Below are 25350 nucleotides of genomic sequence, written 5' to 3'. Positions count from 1 at the left end.
CAAAATCAATGGCTGACTGCTGCCATCTTGTGCCAAGAGAGTGATACTGAAATTTTATTTTCTATTTGTTTTCACATATGTGCTTCGCAGTCTACTCAAAAACAACAAACATCTCCACATACTAAAAGGTAAGAGAAGTTGTAGTGACCTTAACAATTAAACTAGTTCCAATTGACCTTTTTTATTTCCTGAAACAAAGAGGAACTGATATATTTCAGCATAATCTACACCACATTTTATTTCATGATCATCCTTGTTAGGTTGATGTAAACCACAAACTTTTATCCTTTGAGCTTGCTGTTTGGCATACCTCTAACTGTAACAGCACTCAAAGCCTTCTTTCCCCACACTCTCTGCCACCCATCCAACTTTACTGTCTGTACAATTTAAGAAGAAGGAAAAAAAAACAAATAATGATGATTCTAATGAATCATAACTCGTTCAATAAGCCTCCATGAATCTATACTGATATAAATGAACAAATGAATAAATAGCTAAATGAAGGAGAAAGAAAACCTCTTCCTTAGAGTAAAATGCAAAATAGCTGAAGTAGAATTAAAAAATCATTATTTGGCGAACTCTGATAGATTTTTTCACGAAAGAATCATTAATGGATGCTAAAGTCAGGGAGTAAAAATTTTATAAGAAATAAAATATTTACATAGATTCAAAAGTATTTCCCCAGCAGATACTTCTTGCAAAGGGCAAAAAATAGTAATTTTATGGCAAAGAAATCTGGCAGACATCCCCTTAACCAAATGATCAAAGTTAACAACACCGGGGCACCCGGGTGGCTCAGTCAGTTAAGCGTCCAACTCTTGATTTCAGCTCAGATCATGATCTCAGTTTGTGAGATTGAGTGCCTTGTTGGGGTCTGTGCTGACAGTGTGGAGCCTGCGTCAGGTTCCCTCTCTCTCTCTCTGCCCCTCCCCTGCTCGCTCTCTTTCTCTTTATCTCTCTCAAAAATAAATAAACATTAAAAAATTAATAACACTGATAAAGAGACATCGTGTGCCTCCTTGGTATCATACACTGAGAGCATACCACTTGATGTGTGGGAATTCTTTGTACTATTTTTGTGAGTCCTTTGTAAGTCAAAAATGATCTCAAAATGAAAAATAGATAAAGAGGTTTCTTTTTTTTTTTAATTTTTTTGTTTTTATTTTAGAGAGAGAGACAGAGACAGAGTGTGAGTGGGGGAGGGGCAGAGAGAGAGGGAGACACAGAATCTGAAGCAGGCTCTAGGCTCCAAGCTGTCAGCACAGAGCCTGACGTGAGGCTTGAACCCACAAACCCTGAGATCATGACCTGAGCTGAAGTTGGACACTTAACTCAACCACCCAGGCGCCCCTGATAAATAGGTTTCCAAATCAGCCAAAGGACAAACTATATGAAGGAAGCGGGGGGTGGGGGGGGGAGGTTGTTAATTAAAAAGTGAGGAAATAAGCAACATTTCCCCATATTGACTGGATACTTTTCATATAATTTGCTAAATACCTACTATTTGCCAATCACTGTAGTAGGTGCCCTCCATGCATTATCTTAACTAGATAACAGGGACACATCATCGCCTAAGAAAAATATTTAAATATGCAAGGCATTTGTAGGAGTATAAAGGTAAAAAGTAAAAGGCTTATCTTTTAAGCATTTGTAATCTAGCTGAGACAACATGAATACAAATCATGATCACACACTACTGTCACATGATGGTGTATAATGTGGAATGGGAAATGAGACCAAGAGGGCATCATCTCTATAATCAGCATATTAGAGTGGAGAAGGGAGGCCTTCCTGGAGGCTCAGAGAGGTTTAGTGGCTCTCCAAGGACATACACAGTATGACTCCAGCTCACAAGCTCTTTACTCTCATCCACAGGAGTTAAAATATATTGCTCACAGTCAATAAGAGGTCACACAATTTGGAAAGCAGATAAAATTATGTTAGCAAAACTAATCAAGTTCTGTTCCTAGCTAAGCAGAGATCTTGAAAGTCACCACAAAGAAAAAGAAAACTAAGAAGTGGGAGTCATGGGTGGGGGTATATAGAAAAAAAGTAGAGGAGGGAATTTGGACAGATATAGGAGGCTACATGAGAAATGTCAAGAAAACAGCTGAAAAATGCCAGTTTTTGCAGAATGAGGAATATAGTTTAAATCTGTCATAGAAAAAAATCTTCTCTTTGGTTAGATATTTCCTGTTTTTTCTTTCCAGCATCCTTGTCTTGTCTCCCTGCCCAGCCATTTCCTAACATTCAAAAGCAGGCACACATTTTCCCAATTCCTGCATTGTATCACCCATCTGCTTTCTCTACTCTTGCACCCATGTTGCAGAATGCTAGGGAAAAACTCCTGAAAATGAGCAGTTATGACTTACTACACTGGTAATTTCCACTTACACGTTTTATGCATTGATTCACTTGTTCTTCCAACAAACATTTGCCCAGTGTCTACCCTGGGTATGTCAGGCACTGGGCTAGACCATTTACAATAACAATATCATCAAAAAATAAATACTTAGAGAAAAGTTTGAGAAAAAAATGTACAAGACATACACCCTTACAACAACAAAATATTTCTGAGAAAAATTGAAGACCTAAATAAGTGGAGAGATATACCATGTTCATGGATTGAAGGAGTAAATACTGTTAAGATGTCAGTTCTTCCCAAATTGATCTCTATATTAAGTACAACCCCAATAAAAAGCTCAGCATGCTCTTTCATAGAAGTTGAATAGCTGATTCTAAAATTAATAGGGAAATGCAAAAGATCTAGGATAGCCAAAACAAATTTGAAAAAGACAAACAATATTAGAGGACTTAAGCTACCTGATTCCAGGACTTCTTATAAAGCTACAGTTTTCAATTAGCAAACCACATTCACCAATATATTAAAAGGATCATTCACCACAATCAACTGGGATTTACTTTGGGGATGCAGGATGGTTCAATACTTGCAAATCAACATCATGCACCACATCAACAAAATGAAGGATAAAAATCATGATCATCTCAATAAATGCAGAAAAAGCATTTGACATAATTCAACATCCGTTCGTGATAAAAACTCTAAGTGGGTTTAGAGAGAACATACCTCAACATAATAAAGGCTGTAAATAAAAACCCACAGCTAACACCCTACTCAGTGATGAAAACCTGAGAGCTATTCCTCTAAGATGAGGAACAAGACAAGGAGGTCCGCTGTTTCCACTTTTATTCAACATAGTGCTGGAGGTCCAAGCCACGGCAATCAGACAAGAAAAAGAAATAAAAGGCATCTATATTAATAAAGAAGAAGTTAAACTGTCACTATTTGCAGATGACATGATGCTATATACATAAAATCCTAAAGGCTCCATCAAAAAATTATTAGAAGTAATAAATGAATTCAATAAAGTTTTCAGGATACAAAGCTGATACCCAGAAATTGGTAAAATTTCTATATATTAATAACTAAGTACCAGAAAGAGAAAGTAGGAAAAAAAATTCCATTCACAATTGCACTGAAAAGAATAAAAGACCTAGGAATAAATGTAACCAGGGAGGTCAAAGACCTCTCTCTGAAAACTATAAACCACTGATGAAAGGAACTGAAGACAACACAAAAAAATGGAAAGATATCCCATGCTCGTGGTTTGGAAGAGTTAATAATGGTAAAATTTCCATAGTACCCAAAGCAATCTACAAGTTCAATGCAAACCCCATTTTGCACAGAACTGGAACAAACAATCCTAAAATTTGTATGGAACCATAAAAGATTCCAAACACCCAAAGCAATCTTGAGAAAGAATAAAGCTGGAGCTATCACAATTCCAGATTTCAAGGTACACTGCAAAGCTGTAGTAATCAAAACAGTATGGTACTGCCACAAAAACAGATACATAGATCAATGTAACAGAGTAGAGAGCCCAGAATATACCCAAGCATATAGGGTCTATTAATCTATGACAAAGGAGGCAAGAATATACAATGGGGAAAAGATAGTCTCATCAATGAATGGTGCTGAGAAAACTGGACAGCTATATGCAAAAGAATGAAACCTGACTATTTCTAACACCATGCAGAAAAATAAACTCAAAATGGATTAAAAACCTAAATGTGAGACATTAAACCATAAAATCCAGAAGAGAACATAGGCACTAATTTCTCTGACATCAGTAGTAGCAACATTTTTCTAGAAATGCCTCCTAAGGCAAGGGAAACAAACAAACAAACAAAATATATATATATATATATATATATATATATATATATGCATAAACAAAAGCATATACATATATATATATATATATATGAGAGAGACTATATCAAAATAAAAATCTTCTGAACAGCAGAGGAAATCATCAACAAAACAAAAAGGCAATCTACTGAAAGGAGAAGATATTTGCAAATGATATGTCTGATAAAGGGTTAATATCTAAAACATATAAAGAAATTATACAACACCCAAAAAACATAATCCAATTAAAAAATGGGGAGAGGATCTGAATAGGCATACAGATAGCCAACAGATACACGAAAAGATGCTCAACATCACTAATCATCATGGAAATGCAAGTCAAAACCACAATGAAATATCACCTCACACCTGTCAGAATGGCTAGAGTCAAAAGGACAGGATGTGGAGAAAACAAAACCTTCATGCATTGTTGATGGGAATGTAAATTGGTATAGCCACCAAGGAAAACAGTATGGAGGTTCCTCAAAAAATTAAAAATAGGAATACCGTATGATTCAGTAATTCCACTACTAGGTATTTACCCAAAGAAGATGAAAACACTAATTCAAAGGGATATATGCCCCTCTGTGTTTGTTGCAGCACTATTTATAGTAGTCAAGCTATGGAAGCAATCTGTGTCCAAAAATCAATCAATGGATAAGGAAAATGTAGTGTGTACACACACACACACACACACACACACACACACACACACACACGGAATATTACTCAGCCATAAAAAAGGATGAGAACTTGCCATTTGTGATAACATAAATGGACATAAAAGGTATTATGATATGTGAAATAAGTCAGACTGAGAAAGACAAATACCATATGATTTCATTCATATGTGAGATCTAAAAAGGAAAACAAATGAATAAACAAACAAACAAAAATCAGAATCAGGGGCACCTGGGTGGCTCAGTCGGTTAAGTGTCCGAATTCCACTCAGGTCATGATCTTGTGGTTCGTGAGTTTGAGCCCCATATCGGGCTCTGTGCTGACAGCTCAGAACCTGGAAACTGCTTCAGATTCTGTGTCTCCCTCTCTTTCTGCCCCTCCCCCACTTACACTCTGTCTCTCTCTCAAAAATAAACATTAAAAATTTTTTTAGAAAATCAGAATCAGAGAACAAACTGATTTGTTCTCAAATCAAATAAATACAGAGAACAAACTATTAGTTGCCAGAAGGGAGTAGGGGGATGGGCAAAAGGATGAAGGAGAGTGGGAGATACAGGCTTCCAGTTATGGAATGCATAAATTACCTGAATAAAAGACACAGAATCAGGAATGTAGTCTATGATACTGCAATAGTGTTGTATGGTGACATATGGTGACTACACTTGTGGTGAGCACAACATAAGGTATAGAGAAGTTGAATCACTGTGTTGTACACCCGAAACTAATGTAAAATTGTACATCAATCATACTCAAAAAATTAAAAATTTTTTAAAAGCTATAGTTTTCAGATAGTATGGTATTGGCATAAAGATAGACAAATACATCAATAAAACATAATAGAGTCCAGAAATAGATCCATACATTTATTAGCAACTGCTTTTCAACATAGGCTGTCAAGGTAATTCAATAGGAAAATATCATCTTTTCAACAAATGGTGGTAAGCAATTGGATAGCCATATACAAAAAATTATAAACTTCAACACTTATCTCATGCTACATACAAAAATTAATTCAAACTGGATCATAGGCCTAAATGCAAGAGCTAAAATTATAAAATTTCCAGAAGAAAACACTGGGGAAACCTTTAGTGCCTTGGGTTTGGCAAAGGTTTCTTAAAAACAGTCAAAAACTACAAACTGTGAAAGAAAAAAAAATCAATAAATTGGACTTGATCAAAATTAAAAATTCTTCTTCAAAAGACATAGTAAAGAAAATGAAAATCCAAGCCACGGACTGGAAGTAAATATTTGCAAAACATTAATCTAACAAAGGACTGGTATCTACAATATAAAAGAAAATCTTGTAGGTGAATAGTAGAAGATGAAAATCCTCCTTAAAATTGGGCACAAGATTTGAAGAGATGACAAATAAGTACATGAAAAGATGTTCAACATCATTGGTTAGTGAAATTAAAATTAAAACCACTACACATTTATGAGAGTGGATAAGATTTAAAAAGACATGTTAGCAAAAATGTAGAACAAACTGAATTCTCATATACTGGTGATAGGAATGAAAAATGGTACAACCACTTTGGAAAACAGGCAAGCTCTTAAAAAGGTAAATCAAACAGTCCTAGATATTTACCCCCAAAGATGAAATACATGTCCACACATAAATTTGTACACAAATAACACTAACAGCATTATTCATAATAGCCAAAAGCTAGGATTGATCTAAATGCCCATCAATGGTGAATAGATAAATTACGGTATCTCCACTCAATGAATGTTACACAACTTGTGGATGATTCTGGGAGACACGCTGCATCCTTCCTAGGAGTCCTGGGAGAATGGAGACTCTTACCTATAGCAGGGACTACCTGCTTTAGTAATTCATCTCTGCTTCCCTAAGTCATTCTCTATGTTGTCCCATACCACTCCTGGGATCATATCCCAAATACTCTACCTTCATTCAAGTTTGTCTTCAGGCTCTGCTTTTGTCAAAAAATGCAACTGAATCCATATATTCATCATAAATGGAAATGTTGAAGTGAATTTGGGTAAATCAACATGAGAAATTATTATGCACCCAGTTTTAAATGTTTACAAATAATGACACAAATTGTGTTTGAGACAATGTAAAGTTTTCTTTAAAGGATTCAACATAGAAGTCAGAAATGTCTGTATCTTGCATAACCTGGTATTGTGCCTTATTAAAGGCACACATAAAATATTTACTGAATGAATGAACATTACTACAGGCAAACTGGCCAATGAACAATAGCCAAAAATAAAATCTACCAGTCATATGCCCAAATCTCTTTGTAATTAGCAAATCAAATCCATCATACCATACTATAAGTAAGTAGGACTCATCCTAGGAATGCAAAGATACTTCAAAATTAGAAAATTCATCATCGTTAATCCATAGTATTTTTTAACTGCTCTTCTTTTTTTTAATTTTTTTTAATATTTATTTATTTTTGACAGAAAGACAGAGCATGAACGGGGGAGGGGCAGAGAGAGAGGGAGACACAGAATCGGAAGCAGGCTCCAGGCTCTGAGCCATCAGCACAGAGCCTGACTCGGGGCTTGAACTCACAGACCGCGAGATCATGACTTGAGCCGAAGTCAGATGCTCAACTGACTGAGCCACCCAGGCGCCCCTTAACTGCTCTTCTATATTGAATAGACATTTAATAAAATTCAATACCCATTAACAGATTTTTTTAATATTGGCAAACTAAGAATTTTTAAAAAACTGCAAACAAAAAAGTATGTCCTTAACTTGATAAAGCATATGTACTAGAAACTTAGGTCTATTATGCACCGACTCTAAGTTTGTCACTGAGCCTACAGCACTGGAGAGGCAACAGTACCTAAAGTCACAGAGTTTATAATCTACTGGGGGAATACAGGCAAGTAAGCAGGTAATTGTAATACAGCGTGGTAAGATGTTACAAGAGAATTAGAGGGTGCCCTAGTAACATAAGAAAGGCAGCACCACCAACTTTGCTGAAGACAGCTGCCTAAATAGATGATAAATACCTTCTGGGCAAGGACAGAATTATTTTCATTTCTGTATGGCCCAGTATCAAAAACAATGTCAAGACACATGGTAAGTCTTCAGTAAACGTGTTTTAAATGAATGAGCAAATGAATAAAAAGGAACAAATATTAAAGAGCAGCCTCAGATTCCTTTGGAAGTCAGATACAGATTGTCAATAAATTAAATGATGTATTATAAATCTGATTTCTTCTAAAGAGTTCATTTGGCTATGAATGTACATGCACCATTACTCACGGTAGCAATCCTAAATACTCACGGGTACAAGGGATTTGTATTGGCTAGTTGAAGAGTTTGTGTTTCCACAGGTTCCACCGCTATTAACATATCTTGTTCTACAGCCATAGGAAGAACAGAATACCCACAATAATCTATATGTTCTCCTAGAAAGAAAGAGAAAGAGTTTTTAACATTGCTAGCAAATGGAACAAGAGAAATTCAAGTAGGTTGACATACAAGAAAAACTTGACCACGAGCCAGGTTTTAACAGAAAATAAAAATACTATGGACAGAAAATGAAAGTTTTCTTTCTCTCCCAGACACCTGAGCCAGAAACTTCTGCTAGCATATTAGTTATTAGTTTCTGTTAATTTTTAGACTTCTTTAAATCTTCACAAGTTTTTTTCTACTTTCTAATTCATAGTGATCATCTTCAAATATTTTGTTTTGTGACTAGTTATATGGAGTATCAAGAACAGTAATCTCTCCTTTTCCTGTTGCTCTTTCATATTACCTTTTAAAATATGAACGGCTGAAGCCTTTAACACACCCTGCCTTGTATTAACATTATGTGACTCTCACTCTCCTCCTTGTTAGCCAACGTACTCACTAAAGTTGAGGACTTTGCTTTATTTATATTTTTAGCCTAAATAAATGCCTAACAAATTAGACTGGCATTGATAAGTTGTACTGAATGTGCTAGACATAGCTAGGATAAAAAAAAAAGAAGCAAGAATCAGCAAAACTAAAAGGCAACTGACAGAATGGGAGAAGATATTTGCAAATGACCTATCAGATAAAGGGTTAGTATCCAAAATCTATAAAGAACTTATCAAACTCAACACCCAGCAAACAAATCATCCAGTGAAGAAATGGGAAAAAGACATGAATGGACACTTCTCCAAGAAGACATCCAGATGGCCAACCGACACATGAAAAAATGCTCAACATCACTCATCATCAGGGAAATACAAATCAAAACCACAATGAGATACCACTTTACACCTGTCAGAATGGCAATCATTAACAACTCAGGCAACAACAGACATTGGCGAGGATGTGGAGAAAGAGGATTTCTTTTGCATTGTTGGTGGGAATGCAAGCTGGTGCAGCCACTCTGGAAAACAGTATGGAGGTTCCACAAAAAACTAAAAATAGAACTACCTACAACCCAGCAATTGCACTACTAGGCATTTATCCAAGGGATACAGGTGTGCTGTTTCAAAGGGACACATGCACCCCCATGTTTATAGCAGCACTATCAACAGTAGCCAAAGTATGGAAAGAGCCCAAATGCCCATCGGTGGAGGAATGGATAAAGAAGATGTGGTATATATCTACAATGGAGTATTACTTGGCAATCAAAAAGAATGAAATCTTGCCATTTGCAACTATGTGGATTGAACTGGAGGGTATTATGCTAAGTGAAATTAGTCAGTCAGAGAAAGACAAAAATCATATGACTTTGCTCATATGAGGACTTTAAGAGACAAAACAGATGAACATAAGGGAAGGGAAACAAAAATAATATAAAAACAGGGAGGGGGACAAAACAAAAGAGACTCATAAATATGGAGAACAAACTGAGGGTTACTGGAGGGGTTTGGGGGGGGGGATGGGCTAAATGGGTAAGGGGCATTAAGGAATCTACTCCTGAAATCATTGCTTCACTATATACTAACTAATTTGGATGTAAATTTTAAAAATAAAAAAATAAAGTAAAAAAAAAAAAAACAACAGTGAGGGAGACAAAACAGAAGGACTCATAAATGTGGAGAACAAACTGAGGGTTACTGGAGGGGTAACCAGGGAAGGGAGGGAGGATGGGCTGAATGGGTAAAGGGCAGTAAGAAATCTACTCCTGAAATCATTGTTTCACTATATGCTAACTAATTTGGATATAAATTTTAAAAAATAAAAAATAAAATTAAAAAAAAGAAGAAAAAGAATTTTTAATCTGCACTATTTTATATATAATAAGAAAATATAGGAAACAAACTATTCTATGCATTCTAAGTCCTCTATGAATCATATGTAGGAATTTTATTTCCTATTACACCATCATATTTTCTCCAGATTGCTATTTAAACTCAAGGTTGTTATTCATGAGATTGAAATACAAAATAACAATTCAAGAAAGAAATAAGCAAAATAAGCAAGCTCATTTATATTTCCCCAAGACAGGTTTTCATATCTGACTGTTCCTATGGCAAACACTAACCAACTAAGAAACACAAAATGAATGGAAGACAATTCAACTGCACAACTGCATTTTTTAATACTTATTATTAATATAGAAGGTAGCAAATCTTTTCCATATTGATGTAGCCTTTAAAATGAAATGATAAAGGTTTTTTTTTTTTTTTATGGATTGATGTTTCACATGGAGAAGTGGTTTTCAAAGCTGCCTTTCTCACCAACTTCCTTCAAAGAAGACAATAATATAAAACAGTGGTTCACAAATAGAAAACGCATATTTATTTAAAAAAAAATTTTTTTTTAACGTTTATTTATTTTTGAGACAGAGAGAGACAGAGCATGAACGGGGGAGGGTCAGAAAACGCATATTTAAATAGGCAGACCTCGAGGGAGGCACCAGGTTTTTTGTAAAAGCCACAGTGTGGATGACAGCCTTCTGGAAATGACAGATTCCTGCCCTTGTCAAAACTGATGGAATATCCCCACTCCCTACTCCACCCTACCCCACATCCCTGTGACGGGCAGGAAGGGAGCAGGAACTGCTCGCAGGTGAGAACAAGATGATTACATTTTGAATATTTTAATGGTAAGTATAATAATGCTTTAATAACTACAGAAATTCATTTCATCCCAAGCACTAAGTAAATTAACTATATGGGAACATAATCCTCCCCCTTTTTTTAAATCAGAAGATAGTCACTGAATTTACTAGAGTAAGAATTATTCGTCAGGGAAATTCTTAGTTTGGTACCCTCACCCCCACAACTAGATAAAATGTCTCTCCTCCGAGAAAACTGCTTCTTTGCAGGCCTCCTGCAACACTGAAGAGTTGCTGATGTCCTCCTCCACTCTGCTATTACCAGGCCTTTTTCCCATCCTCCAGTTCTTGAAAGGCTCATGCCACATTCTCTCCTCTCCTTTCATCTCTTTCTTAGACACACTGCTCCTCCCTGAATACCTTAGCTATCTCGTTCCAGCCCCTCTCCATCCCAATCCTGGTAAACAACCTAATCCAAAGCCCCAGCTGCCTAATCTCTTGACCTCCAGAGAACTTGACCTCCTCTTTGCTTCGGCCATCTAGCACCTTGACAAATCCAGTAATGACTACAGACCTTATCACCTGGAACTTTTTCACTTATGAAATTTTAGTTTCAAATAGCATATTCTTTACTAACACTTCCCGTCCTGCCATTTCTCTTACTGTTCCTCCCACTAACTTGTTTGTCAGACTGCTTTTTGCCCTCTCTACCTTATAAGCTCCCTCCTGCCTTTCTTCCTTTTTCTACCCAGCATAGATTCCAGGATTCATAACTTCACCTGCTCTCCTATTAGTATCATCAACTTCCTGCTGCCATTGTCATTCGCTTGCAACCTCAATTCAAAACAACCTTAGATCAAACATTGGCACCTTGGACTAGCTCAGGGGGAGAAGAAAGAACAACTCTGCAGGTTGGTACTTTTCCAATTCTACAGTCTCCAGCTCTAGCCAGATTTCAATGCTACCCAGAAAACCTTTTGTTCCTCCAGTCATCTCCCTCTCCCACCTTTCACAAGGTTATTTCAAATGTCCCTTCTACTTAAACCCCACCTCCTTCATCTAACCTCCACAAGAACTCCCTCAACCTCTCTACCTAAATTATACATTTATCTACATCAACCTGCATGTCTTCTGTTAAAAGAATCAAAGTAGCCCTCTTCTGATGCCCCTCTTGCCTTCTCAGGAAATCTGCTCCATCAATTCCTCCCTTCTCAGTTATCTATAATCTCTCTCTCTCCACTGGCTTTACTCTATTCCTCCTCCCTCCCTCATTTAACCATACTCAAACATCCCTTTAAAAAAAAAAAAAATCCTCCATTATTTGCTTCAAAATAAAATAAGATCACCTGAGTTGATAATCATAATTGTTGGGGGCAACTGGGTCACTCAGTCAGTTAAGTGTCTGACTTCAGCTCAGGTCATAATCTCACGGTTTGTGAGTTCAAGTCCCCCATCAGGCTCTGCGCTGACAGTGTGGAGCTGCTTTGGATTCTGTGTCTCCCGCTTTCTCTCTGTACCTCCCCCATTTGTGCTCTCTCTCTCAAGTAAATAAACATTTTTTTAAATATAATAATAATTGTTGGATACATGGGAGTTTTTTGTATGTTTACATTTTCCATTATAGGAAGTTCTCTTTTTAATCCTCCTTTGACTCCTGTTTTTTTCTCAGTTCCTCATCCTGTTTTCTCTTGATAGAACCTACTCATTCTTCAGGTCACCACCCTTTAAAAAAATTTTTATGTTTATTTTTGACAGAGAGAGGGAGAGAGAGAGAGAGAGAGAGAGAGAAAGAGCATGAGTGGGGGAGGGGGAGAGAGAGAGAGAGAGAGAGAGAGAGAGAAGAGACAGAATCTGAAGCAGACTCCAGGCTCTGAGCTGTCAACACAGAGCCTGAAGTTACCCACCCTTTTAAAAAGGCTTCTCAGTATTCTTCTAACCCAATGAGTAAATGTAAAATCATGAAAATTACTAACCAAAATTTAAAAATTTATCCTGCGGCACAGAAAAATATTTTCCTCTCTCACGAAAATCATATTAACAACAAAATTTCAACAAATTTTCAAAATAAATGGACAAAGTTAACACTAACAACATGGATTGGGAAAGATGCAATTTCCAGATGCAAAAGCTTTACTTGCTGTACTAAGATACATAGGAAATATTCTATTTTTTCAGTTTTCTTGGGAAAAATTAATACAAAAAATGTATTAACAGCAATTTAGATCTTACCAAAGGAAGAAACAATTAAGAGAAAGAAATTTTAAAATACCTATTATGTTGACTCTTCCTGGTGCTCGAACATAAAACTTGGGAATGGATCCAAACTTAGAGTTAAACATTTCCTTTAGCTTCATCAATCTGAGTGAACAAGAGTAGAATATTTCAGAATATCTATATAATAGAAAAACCCATAACACACACACAAATTAATTATTCCTAAAAAGAAAAGCAAAATTTTTTACCGACATACTTCTTTGAAAATCCTAGGATAAGACAATACAGTGACTCCCTCAGTGACACAAGAGTATAGCTAAGCACATAGAAAAGTAAAGAAAAAAAAATGGATATACTCAACAGGAAAAACAATTAGCTTCAGTTGTAAAGAATATAACTTTCTGTACAATTCTCAATGATATTCAGAGAAAAATCTCTTTATCTTAAAAGAAGTAGTATGGGAAAGTATTTCAATTTCCTAGAGCTACCATAATAAAATATTACAAACTGATTGGCTTAAAATAATAGAAATTTATTACCTCACTATTCTGGAAGCTAGAAGTATAAAATCAGAGTGTTTGCAAGGCCATGCACCTCTGAAAAAAAAACCTGTACAGGTGAATGAAGCCTTCCTTCCCTCTTTTTAGTTGCTGGTGGTAGCTATTGATCCTTGACATTCTGTGGATACAGCTGCATCACTCCAAACTGCCTCTGTCACCACATAGAATTCTCCCTATGTGTCTCTATCTGTATCTCAGCTTTTCGTTCTTATAAGGACACCAGTCTTATTAGATTAGAGCCCACCTTAATTCACTATGACCTCATCTTAACTTGATTACAGAAGTATATAAAGATGCTAGCACAAATAAGGTCATATTCAGAGGTTCTAGGTGGACATGAATGAGGGTTGGGGGGCACTATTCAACCCAGTACAATACAAGTAGTCAAATGAAAACTAGACTGGATATCAGGAGACCACAGTTCTAATTTCAGTGTGGCAAATCCTTTTCCCTTGGCCTCTCTTCTTTGAAATTAGAACTAGATATTCCTTACAGGCCTCTTCTAGATCCAAAATTCTTAAAATAGACTTAATTTTATATTAAGTTATCTCAATGCACTTCTATGAATACCCGTCCACTGTTTATAGTTCCACATCATAGTGTATCTGAATAATAACACCAGGACAATAAATATCTGTTAAAGCCTATCATATTCAAGACACCCATTAATTAACTGATCTTAAAGATTAATTAGTTGTAAGAAACAGAAAATCACACCAAGGACAGATCAAGGAAAAAGGAAATCTATTATAATGATAGAAAGATATGGAAGGTATTCAAGATGGCCTCCTTGGAATTGGATAGCCATCAGAAACTGTTTATATTAGTGTCTTTGGTTCTCTTTTCACGTCTCATTCTATCATCCCTCCAAGACACTATCACTACTCTGCTCCATGCTGTTCACATTTCAGTTGCCTCTGTGAGCCTCTTAGTTTCTATTCCTCCATACCTTCAGTTTCATGACACTGTGGCCTCAACTCTATAAGATTTAACAGCTCCAATGTCCTAAACTATCTGATTAAGTCTCTGTGTCCATTAATTCAAATTCTGAAAAAAGATAATCTGGTTGGCAGTTTAGGTCCCGTATCCATCCTGGTCTATTTTTCAACAAGAGGGTGAGTTTACTGATATAAATAGGTCAGTTGTCTTAGTTACAAATACAATTACTTGGATCTACTCCCTCAGCCAAGGCTGTGGATGACAATAGAAGATGTGGGCAGGGAAACAATAACAATAACAATTAACAGGGATATCAGTAGCACGTCATTCAAGACACATTTACTGGATTCCCAGGTAGGTATGGATAATGGTGTCTGCCTAAATCTGAGTTGCCTCATATATCCTCCAAAATGATTTAGCACAAGAACAAGCAAACGATATAAAACCTTATCTTTATTATAACTAGAAACAGAGAATCCACAAACTTTAAGTTACCTATAAGAAAGAAAGAAAGAAAGAAAGAAAGGGAACCACTCTGACCACTAGAAACTCAGTGAAAAAGAAAAGAGGAGAGTCAACAAAACTAAGATTAATCTAAAACCACAGGAAAGAAAAAATTCCACCCATTTAAAAATGGGAGGTATGGGAGAAGAAAAAATAAAAATAAAATAAACTAATTGATTGCTATATAGGCAACAGGTAAAAGTTAAAACATATCAGTAACCATGATAAAGCAACATTTTTTTAATGTTATCATACAAGTATATGCAAGGATATTATTAAACCACTAAAAAAAAAAAATTCTTAGGGGCGCCTGGGTAGTTCAGCTGTTTAAGCTGATCTTGATCTCAGCTCTGGTCATGATCTCACAGTGAGTTCGAGCCCCATGCCAGGCTCTGTGCTAATGGCATGGAGCCTGCTTGGGATTCTGTCTCTCCCTCTCCCTGCCCCACTCTCCCTCTCTCACTCTCTCTCAAAATATATAAACTTAAAACAATTTCTTAGAGAGACCATGGCCTGTACAGTCAGGTGGACCTAGGTTCAAAACCCTTCTTTGCCACGTGATGAAATTCCTTAAGCTCATTTTCTTTATATGGAGTGTAAATATGTATCCCACAGAATTATTTAGGAGATTAAATAAGGGAGTGTGGAAAGGGTCTAGCTTCAGGCTGGCATGAAGGATTTGTTTAAGAAATGCTAGATTCTTGGGTTCCTTACTGTTTCTATTCTAGAGCATGTGAATAAGAACCCACTAAAAGCAATGAGAGATGGTAGGTAATTAAATATTTAGTCTCTTTAGCTGATATCAGGACTGGAAGCACTACTGGAGCACTGGGGTGATCTTAATGATGCTGCTAAACCCTGGTACTCTCTGCCCTGCATCTTCCATTTTATAGAGAGGGTTGAAAAAACTTAGGTTATGTGTCTGTCAAATTCTAGATAGAATTATTTAAAATGTTTACATTTTTCAATGAAAGAAAATGGACATAGAAAATAGTAAAAGGCTAAATAAGAAAAGTCCTCTGCTTTCTCAGAGCATTAAAAAAGATACATAAGTATAAAGATAACCAATAGAACAAGAATATAAATCTTCCTAAACACCAAAGAAATTTCAAAAAATATAGGGGCAAAGAAAGCAGACAGATAAATATAAATTGGTAAATAAGGAAACACAGAAACTATTCAGAAACTATATTATAAATAGGGGCGCCTGGGTGGCTCAGTCGGTTAAGCGTCCAACTTCAGCTCAGGTCATGATCTCGCAGTCCGTGAGTTCAAGCCCCGCATCGGGCCCTGTGCTGACAGCTCAGAGCCTGGAGACTGCTTTGGATTCTGTGTCTCCCTCTCTCTCTGCCCCTCCCCCACTCATGCTCTGTCTCTCACTCTCAAAAATGAATAAATGTTAAAAAAATTTTTTTAAATAAAAGAAACTATATTATAATACATAATTATAAAATAAAATGAGTTAAAAATCAAACATGTTAGTTACATCAATAAATGTGAATGGGCCTACCTCACCTATTAAAACAAAAAGACTTGTAATTAGCTCCAAAAACAGGACCAAACTATATGTTGTATACAGACAGCACTAAAACAAAGTCATTCAGAAAGACCAAATATTGAGGAACAGGCAAAGGTATTCCAGGCAAATAGACACAATAAGAAAACAGAGGTAGTAATCCTGATATCAGACATCATAGAATGTAAACCAAAGAATATATAAGGAAAATTCTTAATGCTAAGGGCTGCAATTCAAAATGAAGGTAACTGTTTAAGAAAGGCCCTCAAAGGAAACTGCAACCACTTTTATAAGGCAAAAACTATAGAAAATGTAAGAAAATATAGATAGAAATACACCAACAATAAGAGACTATAAGATACCTTCCTCAGTATAAACACAGATCAGGTTAGAGCGTATGGGTGGCTCAGTCAGCTAAGCCATCCAACTCTTTGGCTCAGGTTATGATCATGTGGGTTCGTGGGTTTGAGCCCTGCATCAGACTCTGCACTGACAGCATGGAGCCTGCTTGGAATTCTCTTTCCCACTCTCTCTCTGCCCCTCCCCACAGGCACATGTTCTCTCTCAGTCTCTCTCTCTCTCAAAGTAAATAAATAAAATCTTTAAAAAAAAAAAAAAATACCAGGGGCACCAGGGTGGCTCAGTCAGTTAAGCACCCAACTCTTGGTTTTGGCTCAGGTCATGATCTCGTGGGTTCGAACCCCCTCTCAGGCTCCACAGTGGCAGTGCAGAGCCTCCTTGAGATTCTCTCTCTCTTCCTCTCTCTGGCCCTCTCCCTCTCTTTCAAAATAAATAAACTTAAAAAAAAAAAACAGATCAGGTGGACAAAAGGAAGAAAAGAAAGACCCAAACAACAAAATTGATAAAGTAGATTATGGATGTGTACATATATTTAACATTATACTCTGATAATGGGGAATGTAACTTAAGGACACATGGAATATTCACAAATATTGATCATATATAAGATCATAAAGAACATATCAGTAAATTCCATGAAGTAAAAATACTAAAAACAACACTCTAAACTCAATACAGTAAAACTAGAAATTATTAAAATCAAACCACAAAAAGGTCCTCCAACCTACTAATGTTTAAAGTGCCTTTTAACTCTTGGGTGAAAGAGGAAATGAACTAAAAAAACAGTTCAAAATGAATTTAAAAAAACTTCAGAGAAGGAGGAAATGAACAGAAAGTATAGAATTTCTAATAATAATAATGGCACTATATATCAAAATCTATGGGATACATTTAAAACAATCAAGAAAGCCTATAGCCCTAACACTTTTGTCAATACAAATGAAAGAATGATAATAAGTGAACTAAATTCTCAGCTCAATAAGCTAGAAAAGAACAAAATGAACACAAAGAAATCATAAGAAAGGAGACAAGAAAGAAAAAAGTAGAAAGCAATTATTCAGGGAATACAAAAACAGTAGACCTAATTAAATTAAAATCCTTTTTTAAAAAAAACTTTTACAAAATAGACAAACCACTAGCTAATTAATTAATAAAATGGCGGCTGATAAAACACAAATACGCAAAATAAGAAATGACAATGGGGAAATAATATTAAGCAGAAGAAAACTAGACAGTACCTAATGAAACTATATTGGCATTCATTTCTACCCAGAAACCCTATGTCTAAGAATTTAGCCTGAAGGATTACCCCCAACAGTATGAAAAAACATATGCATGAGATTATTTATTAAAGAATTGGTTATAATTACAAAATACTGGAAACCTAAATATTCTTTTATAAAAGAGTTTTGAATAAAGTATGGCCTATTTACAAAATGAAGTACTATGAAATTATAAGAAAAGAACAGTTTTCTAGAAACTTTTCTAGAAGCAGTTTCCAGAAATTTTTATCAAGTGACTTCTAGAATAATTTGTTATAAGAAAAAAGCAAGTGAGGGGGGCCTTAGTGGCTCAGTTGGTTAAGCGTCTGACTTTAGCTCAGGTCATGATCCAGTAGTTCGTGAGTTCAAGCCCCGCGTCAGGCTCTCTGCTGTCAGCACAGAGCCTACTTCAGATCTTCTGTTTTGCTCTCTCTGCCCCTCCCCTGCTCCACCCCCTTTCTTTCAAAAACAAATAAGCATTAAAGGAAAAAGAAAAGAAAAGAGCAAATGATATGCTGAGATGGCCTAGAATCATTAACAACCCAGTAGCAATGAGCATTCCCAGTGTTCAGATCTTGGTTTCAAAAGAAACCAGAGCTCATTAAAGAAATTATTCCAGCACCAGGGCAGAAAAAGTACCGGAGAAACCTGAAACATCTTGCTGTGCCAGAAAGTTGGGAAGTGCTTAAACAATGATAGTGACATATCAAGTCACAAGAGCTCACATAAGGAAACTCCCACTGCCCAAATATTGAAAATTTTGAGCATCAAAATAGCAATAAGGGTAACATATTATAACCCACAGAATAAAATAGAAACCAATGAGTCCACACTGACATAAATAAATGGAAGAAAAGGGAAACACTTCATTGCACTAGAATGCCAAATAATAAATGTTAAAAAAAAAAAAAAATTAAACACTAGAAAATCACCATTTGGTGACCATGATAGTAATAATTGATACTGGCAAGGGTCATCAATGGATGCTAAAACCAGTAAATGAAAGTTTGATAAGAACAGAATATTAACATATTCTTATAGTATTTCACCAAAATATCCTTAGTAATTATGGAAGAAAAGGATAGTAACTTTGCAGTGGAAAAATCAGGCCGGTGTCTCCTTAACCAAGTGATCCAAATGAACAGCATTGATAATGGGACAAATAGGCCTCGTGTGTCTCCTGATAATGATGTACTAAGAAAACAAAATTAATTTTTTAAGTATTCCTACCAAAAATGGATGAAGTGAATCTAATTGTAAATACTAGATAAACTCAGTATAATCATGACTCTTACACAGATTTTAAATGAAAATGTTAAATATTTTACTTCTCTCATTAATGACAGAACCAGTATGATATTATAACCAGTTGAAGTAGAATCCAAAGTACCACTCATGTACAGTCAACTAAGGAATGCTGAAATGAATTTACAAACAGATGCAAACCGGCAAAACTGGTTAATAGCTGGGAGGTACAGTGAATCGCACTCCACCAGGCACAGTTTGCAATTTCTGTGGACAAGATTCATTTGCATTGCTCTCAGTTTTCTATGACCTACAGACCTGTAAACAAGCTTGAATATAACAAAAGGCTCCCAGCCACACAGAAATCAGGTAACCTAGAAGGGTATTTCGGGCAACTTCTGGTTCTCTTGGGATGTACCCAGTAATCTTCTGGTCTTTTTCAAAGTTTTTTACAATTTTTCCTACAACCCAAATTGAGAGATATTCTATAAAATAACCAATCATGAAATACAAAAGACACAGCAACTGTACCACAATTAAAAAAAAAAAAAAAAGATTTAGGGGTGCCTGGGTGGCTCAATCAGTTAAGCTTCTGATTTCGGCTCAGGTCATGATCTTGCAGTTGGTGAGTTCAAGCCCCGCATTGGGCTCTGTGCTGACAGCTCAAAGCTTGGAGCCTGCTTCGGATTCTGTGTTTCCCTCTCTCTCTGCCCCTCCCCTGCTCACACACAGTCTCTTTCTCTCAAAAATAAATAAACATTAAACAAAAATTTTTTTTTAAGATTTAAAAGACAACAACTAAATGCAACATGTGTCCTAGATTGGATTCTGACCAAGAAAAAAAAAAGGTCTTTTTCTATAAAGGACATTAGTGGGATAATTGGTGGTACTTTGAGGCCTGTCAATTAGATAATGCTGTATCAGTATTAATTTCCTGATTTTGATCATTGTGTTCTGGTTATGTTGGAAAACATCCTTGTTTCTAGGAAACACACTCAAAATTTTAATATCAAAGAGGCATCCATCATGTCTTCAACTTAATCTCAAACTATTCAGGAAAAAAATGTAACAGAAAAACTGATGATGCAAATATGGTAAAATGCTACCATTTGAGGAATCTGGGATAAGAGTAGACAGTAATTTTTATACTATATTTTGACTTTTATGGAAGTGTGAAATTATTTCAAAATAAAAAGTTTATTTTAAACAAAAGAAGCATTTACTGATGCTTTACTAAGCACTCTACTTAGAAAGAAAATTAATAATAGCTCTCTAGGGATTATAAAAATCTGGCAGAAAAGATAGTTAAGCTAAAAAGTACAATACAGAGAGACAATAGAATGATAAGCCAGACAAATACAGTCCTTTGGGAGCACAGAGAAAAGATATTTCTCCCTACCAGGGGGAATGTGGATGGTAAAATAAACCTAGAAGGGAGAGCATAAATTCGAGAAGGCTCCTCAAAGAGATAATAGTTAAAATTAATTTTAAAAGATTTTAAAAGATGATGTTAAACAAATGGGATGGGGTGATGCATTCTAGGTAAATGAAAAGACCCAGCATGCTGCATTCAGAAAATTATATTTAGGGTTTTTAATACATCAGAGGAAGAGGCTGGTGGTAATCAAGCCCCAGATCTTAAAAGGCTTGGTATACCATATTGAGGAACCTGGCTTTTAACCCATAGACAATGGATGTGAATACACATTTAAGGATGAAGTGATATTAATCACACTTGATCTTAGCCAAAAGGCCGAGAAGCGATGGAGTGATATTAATCAATTTCACACTTGAAAAACTCACGTTTTCAAGTATTTGAGAGATGGGTTATAGGAAGGCAAAGCAAAAACAAAGAAATCCAACAGATGGCCATTTGTAGTAAACTAAGAGGAAGGGCTGATGGGGACAGAGAAGGGTGAAAATTAAATTAAGGTGATATTAAGAAAGTCAAATCCATAAGAATTGGTGACCAATTAGAAGTGGGAGAAAGTGAGGGGGCGCCTGGGTGACTCAGTCAGTAAAGCATCTGACTTTGGCTCAGGTCATGATCTCCCAGCTTGTGGGTTCGAGCCCCACGTTGGGCTCTGTGCTGACAGCTCAGAGCCTGGAGCCTGCTTCAGATTCAGTGTCTCCCTCTCTCCCTGCCCCTCCCCTACTCACACTCTGTCTCTGTCTCTGTCTCTCTCTCTCAAGAATAAATAAAACATTTAAAAAAAATTTTTTTAAATAAGAGGGAAAAAGTGAGAAATAGGGAGAAGCATATGATAAGTATTAGCTTTCTTGCTTCCATAACTACACTAGCCTCAACAGAGGTTCAAGTTGTTTCGCTTGTGAAAATCATATGCAGACAAACTTCAAGTTCTGCTGAACACAAACAAGGTGGAGTGCTAACAGCAGAGTTAGAACAAGACTCCTAAAATGTGTTTTAATAAAATAATTTTGAGGTACCACATGTGTCATTTTCCCAGACTATCTCAGGAAGGCAGCCTGTCCATGCCTTCTTGTAACTGCTCAGCACTGGAGGCTTACCAATTCAACATTCCTCCCTTTGAAATTCAAATGTATGGAGGCTATAGAAGGAAACAAGAAAAGTATATCTAAGAATAGAAAGAACTGAAGTCTACAGTGTTTTTCCAAGCTTCATACTTAATCCTCTAATAATGAAGGAGTATGGCTGTAATTGGGGAAGTAGCTGTATTTTCCACTCTGGGTTAGTCACCAGCGAGACTCCATCTCTTAAAATGTAGTCACTTAAAGTATTGTCCACCCCTGGCCCCCAGAAGAGTACAATGAACATTTTCAATGTGAAAATAACAGCTCCTACAAAGATTACACTGTTAAAGGCAGAATTGGCCAAAACATTACCACACAAATTGCTGAATCTGGTGCTCTGAAGGCTTTTGACTTAAAATCCTTATTTGTTTGTTTGTTTGTCTGTTTGTTTGTTTTAACAGCAGTTTTAGTAACAGAACTTGAGAAAAAAATAGGACTGCAGTAAATGAAGTGGATTTTACTCTATGGATTGATTCTCAGAGGACACTAGGGTGACCATTAAGGCTAGACCATATGCAGAGATGAAAGAATTAAAATTTCAGGAGAGAAATGGGGTGCCTGACTGGCTCAGTCAGTAGAGCGTGTGACTCCTGATCTTAGGGTCGTGAATTCAAGCCTCACATTGGGTGTGGTACCTACTTAAAATAAGCTGTAAAAAAAATTTTTTTTTTCAGGAGACATGTATCTTTAGTTTGCCATTGTGACCTTAGGCAAGTCTCCTATCCTGTCTGTGCTTCTGTTTTCTCTTCAATATCAGGATACCTAGTCATGGCATTACAAAAAATATTAATTTTTACTGCTAATTTAAGAATAATTGGTTAATATGTATTCTTATGGTGAAGGGGATCAGAATAATGCCACTCCGAAATATGCCATTTGACATAGGATTACTTTGAGCTGAAGGCAATCAAGAAACAGCAGACACCAGAGGAGCTCCTACCCTCCCTCCATCTGCTTAAAAGCAGGGCATAATTTCTCCCTTGCCTCTGTGAGGTTGTCTCTCCTCCCCTCTCCCACACCAAGAGAGGACTCATTACTGAAGACCTCACTGACTGGGGTGTACATGAACAAAACTTACTATAATAACCCTTACCTTAGTAAGGTTTCCCCCATATAGTCCCACAACTCACCACCCCTAAAAGCCCAAACCGCTTTCCTTTGTCTAGTCATTTCTCACAATCTATCATCCTTTGTTAAAATGGTATATAAGCTCCTAGAACCAACAGCTTCTTAGGATTTCACTTTTTTTCTTAAGTTTATTTATTTTGAGAGAGAGAGAGAGAGAGAGAGAGAGAGAGAGCACCAGCAGGGCAGGAGTAGAGAGAGAGGGAAAGAGAGGATCCCAAGCCGACTCCACACTAAAGTGGGGCTCAAATTCATGAATCATGAGATCATGACCTAAACTGAGATTAAGAGTTGGATGCTTGACAGATGAGCCACCAGCTGCCCCAGGATTTCACTTCTTTTCTGTGAAGCCCCCTGTGTGTGTGAAATAAACCTTTTCTCCTGTTAATCTATCTCTTGTCAGTTTAACCCTCAGAGCCCAAGCTACTAAACCTAAGAGGGTAGAGAAAAAGTCTTTCCTCCCTTATAATGGTAATTTATGTGAGCTCTATGACTCACTTTCCTCAAATACAAACTGAGGATAATAACAGAACTCACAGCAAAGGTTTGTTTTGAGGGTTTTAGAAGCATGAAATAATTATTAGTTATTATTATAACTGTTATTTTGAAAATTTAATAAACATTAAAAATGGCATTTCAAAGTATAGATAATTGTTATTAAAGGGGGGAGGGTTAATCCTACTTCAATCCTTCCACCACAATAAATTCCTCCCGATCAGAAATTCAAATGTAAAAATGAAACAATAATTATATTAGAGATCTTGGAAAATAAAATCATGATGGTGACAATAAAAATAGTAGATGGTGGAGTGCCTGGGTGACACAGTGGGTTAAGCCTCTGACTTTGGCTCAGGCCACGATTTCATGGTTGGTGAGTTCGAGCCCAGCGTTGGGCTCTCTGCTGTCAGCACAGAGCTCGCTTCAGACCTTCTGTCTCTGTCTCTCTCTGCCCCTCCCCAGCTTGTGTGCATGTACACGCTCTTTCTCTCTCTCTCAAATAAAAAATAAAAACATAAAGAAGGAAAAATTGTTTTAATTGTAGATGAGCTGAATAGTAGAATGAAGAGCTGACGAACAAATTAGTGAGCAAGATAAAGCTGACGGAAAGTAGATATTAAAACCAAGTTTACAATTATTTAGAATATAACAAAAATTAGGGATTTATATACCAAAACTTGTAAGATGCAACCATAATGGTACTGGCCTTCAGTGAATATAAGAAAATAAGAAATAATGAGAATAAATGAAGTATGCATATAGCACAAGAAACTAGCAATACAGAAATGAAAAGTAATGACTTAAAAGATAAACGTAGAATTTACTGAACTAGGGGGAAAATAGCAGACATGGTAAAAAAAATTACAAACTGGTTCTTTGATAAAAACAATAATGTAGAAAAAAGTTTTGAGTCTCACTATATAAAATCAATATGGGGCACGTGGGTGGCTCAGTCGGTTGGGCGTCCGACTTCAGCTCAGGTCATGATCTCACAGCTCGTGAGTTCGAGCCCCGCGTCAGGCTCTGTGCCAACAACTCAAAGCCTGGAGCCTGCTTCAGATTCTGTGTCTCCCTCTCTCTCTGCCCCTCCCCTGCTCATGCTCTGTCTCTCTGTCTCAAAAATAAATTAAAAAAAAAAAATCAAAAAAAAATTGTTTTAAGTAAAATCAATATGAGAAATAAGAGACAACTATAGATTCAAAAGAGATTTTAAAAAATTTTAATCTAAACAAAGGGGTGATTTTTTTCTTCTTAGTACAAATTTCTAAAAGTTGACAGAAGAGAAACAGAAAAAGTAGTCAGAAACAATCCCCTTAATAAGGCCCAGAAAATGTTATGAGTTAGTTCAGCCAGACCTTAAAAGAAAGACAATTCTTTGTTTTTATAAATGGTTCTAACGGTAGAAGCTGTGGAAAGCCTTCCCATCTCATTTTAGGAGGCCAGAATAACCCACTTGCCAAAACAGCCCCCAAAAGCAAAATATAGGCTACTATCACTTGTGGAAACAGAGAAAAAGTAAATAGAATATTGGTAATGTTAATCCAACACACATTATTTTATAATATTTGTAACCAAACAGTTTTTTCCAGGAATATAAAGATAGCACCAGGAAATCTATTGATGAAATACACTATTCTAACAGCATAAAAGGGAAAAACTATAATTCCATGATCCTCTCAAAAATATGCAAAAAAAAAAAAAAGATTCAATAATC

At 36.3% G+C, this 25350-nt stretch overlaps 1 protein-coding gene across 3 annotated transcripts in view; it reads right to left on the bottom strand.

The window, feature by feature from the left end:
• The window catches only part of GALK2 (galactokinase 2), a 140364-nt gene that overhangs the window by 101698 nt on the left and 13316 nt on the right, over positions 1-25350 (bottom strand). For 2 of the 3 annotated variants that reach the window (XM_049611680.1, XM_049611679.1), the window contains exons 2-3: positions 13130-13218; positions 8164-8287 (exon numbers count right to left, since the gene is read on the bottom strand). In XM_049611680.1, the coding sequence (XP_049467637.1) occupies positions 8164-8287; positions 13130-13218 (213 nt within the window). Of the gene's footprint in view, positions 1-8163; positions 8288-13129; positions 13219-25350 lie in introns of those variants that run through there. The other variant, XM_049611681.1, reaches the window with a different exon arrangement.

Source organism: Panthera uncia (assembly GCF_023721935.1).
Source record: "Panthera uncia isolate 11264 chromosome B3 unlocalized genomic scaffold, Puncia_PCG_1.0 HiC_scaffold_1, whole genome shotgun sequence".
In the NCBI taxonomy this organism is placed as follows: domain Eukaryota; kingdom Metazoa; phylum Chordata; class Mammalia; order Carnivora; family Felidae; genus Panthera; species Panthera uncia.
The sequence above is the reverse complement of the archived record's forward strand: the minus strand, read 5'-3'. Positions and strand labels throughout refer to the sequence as shown.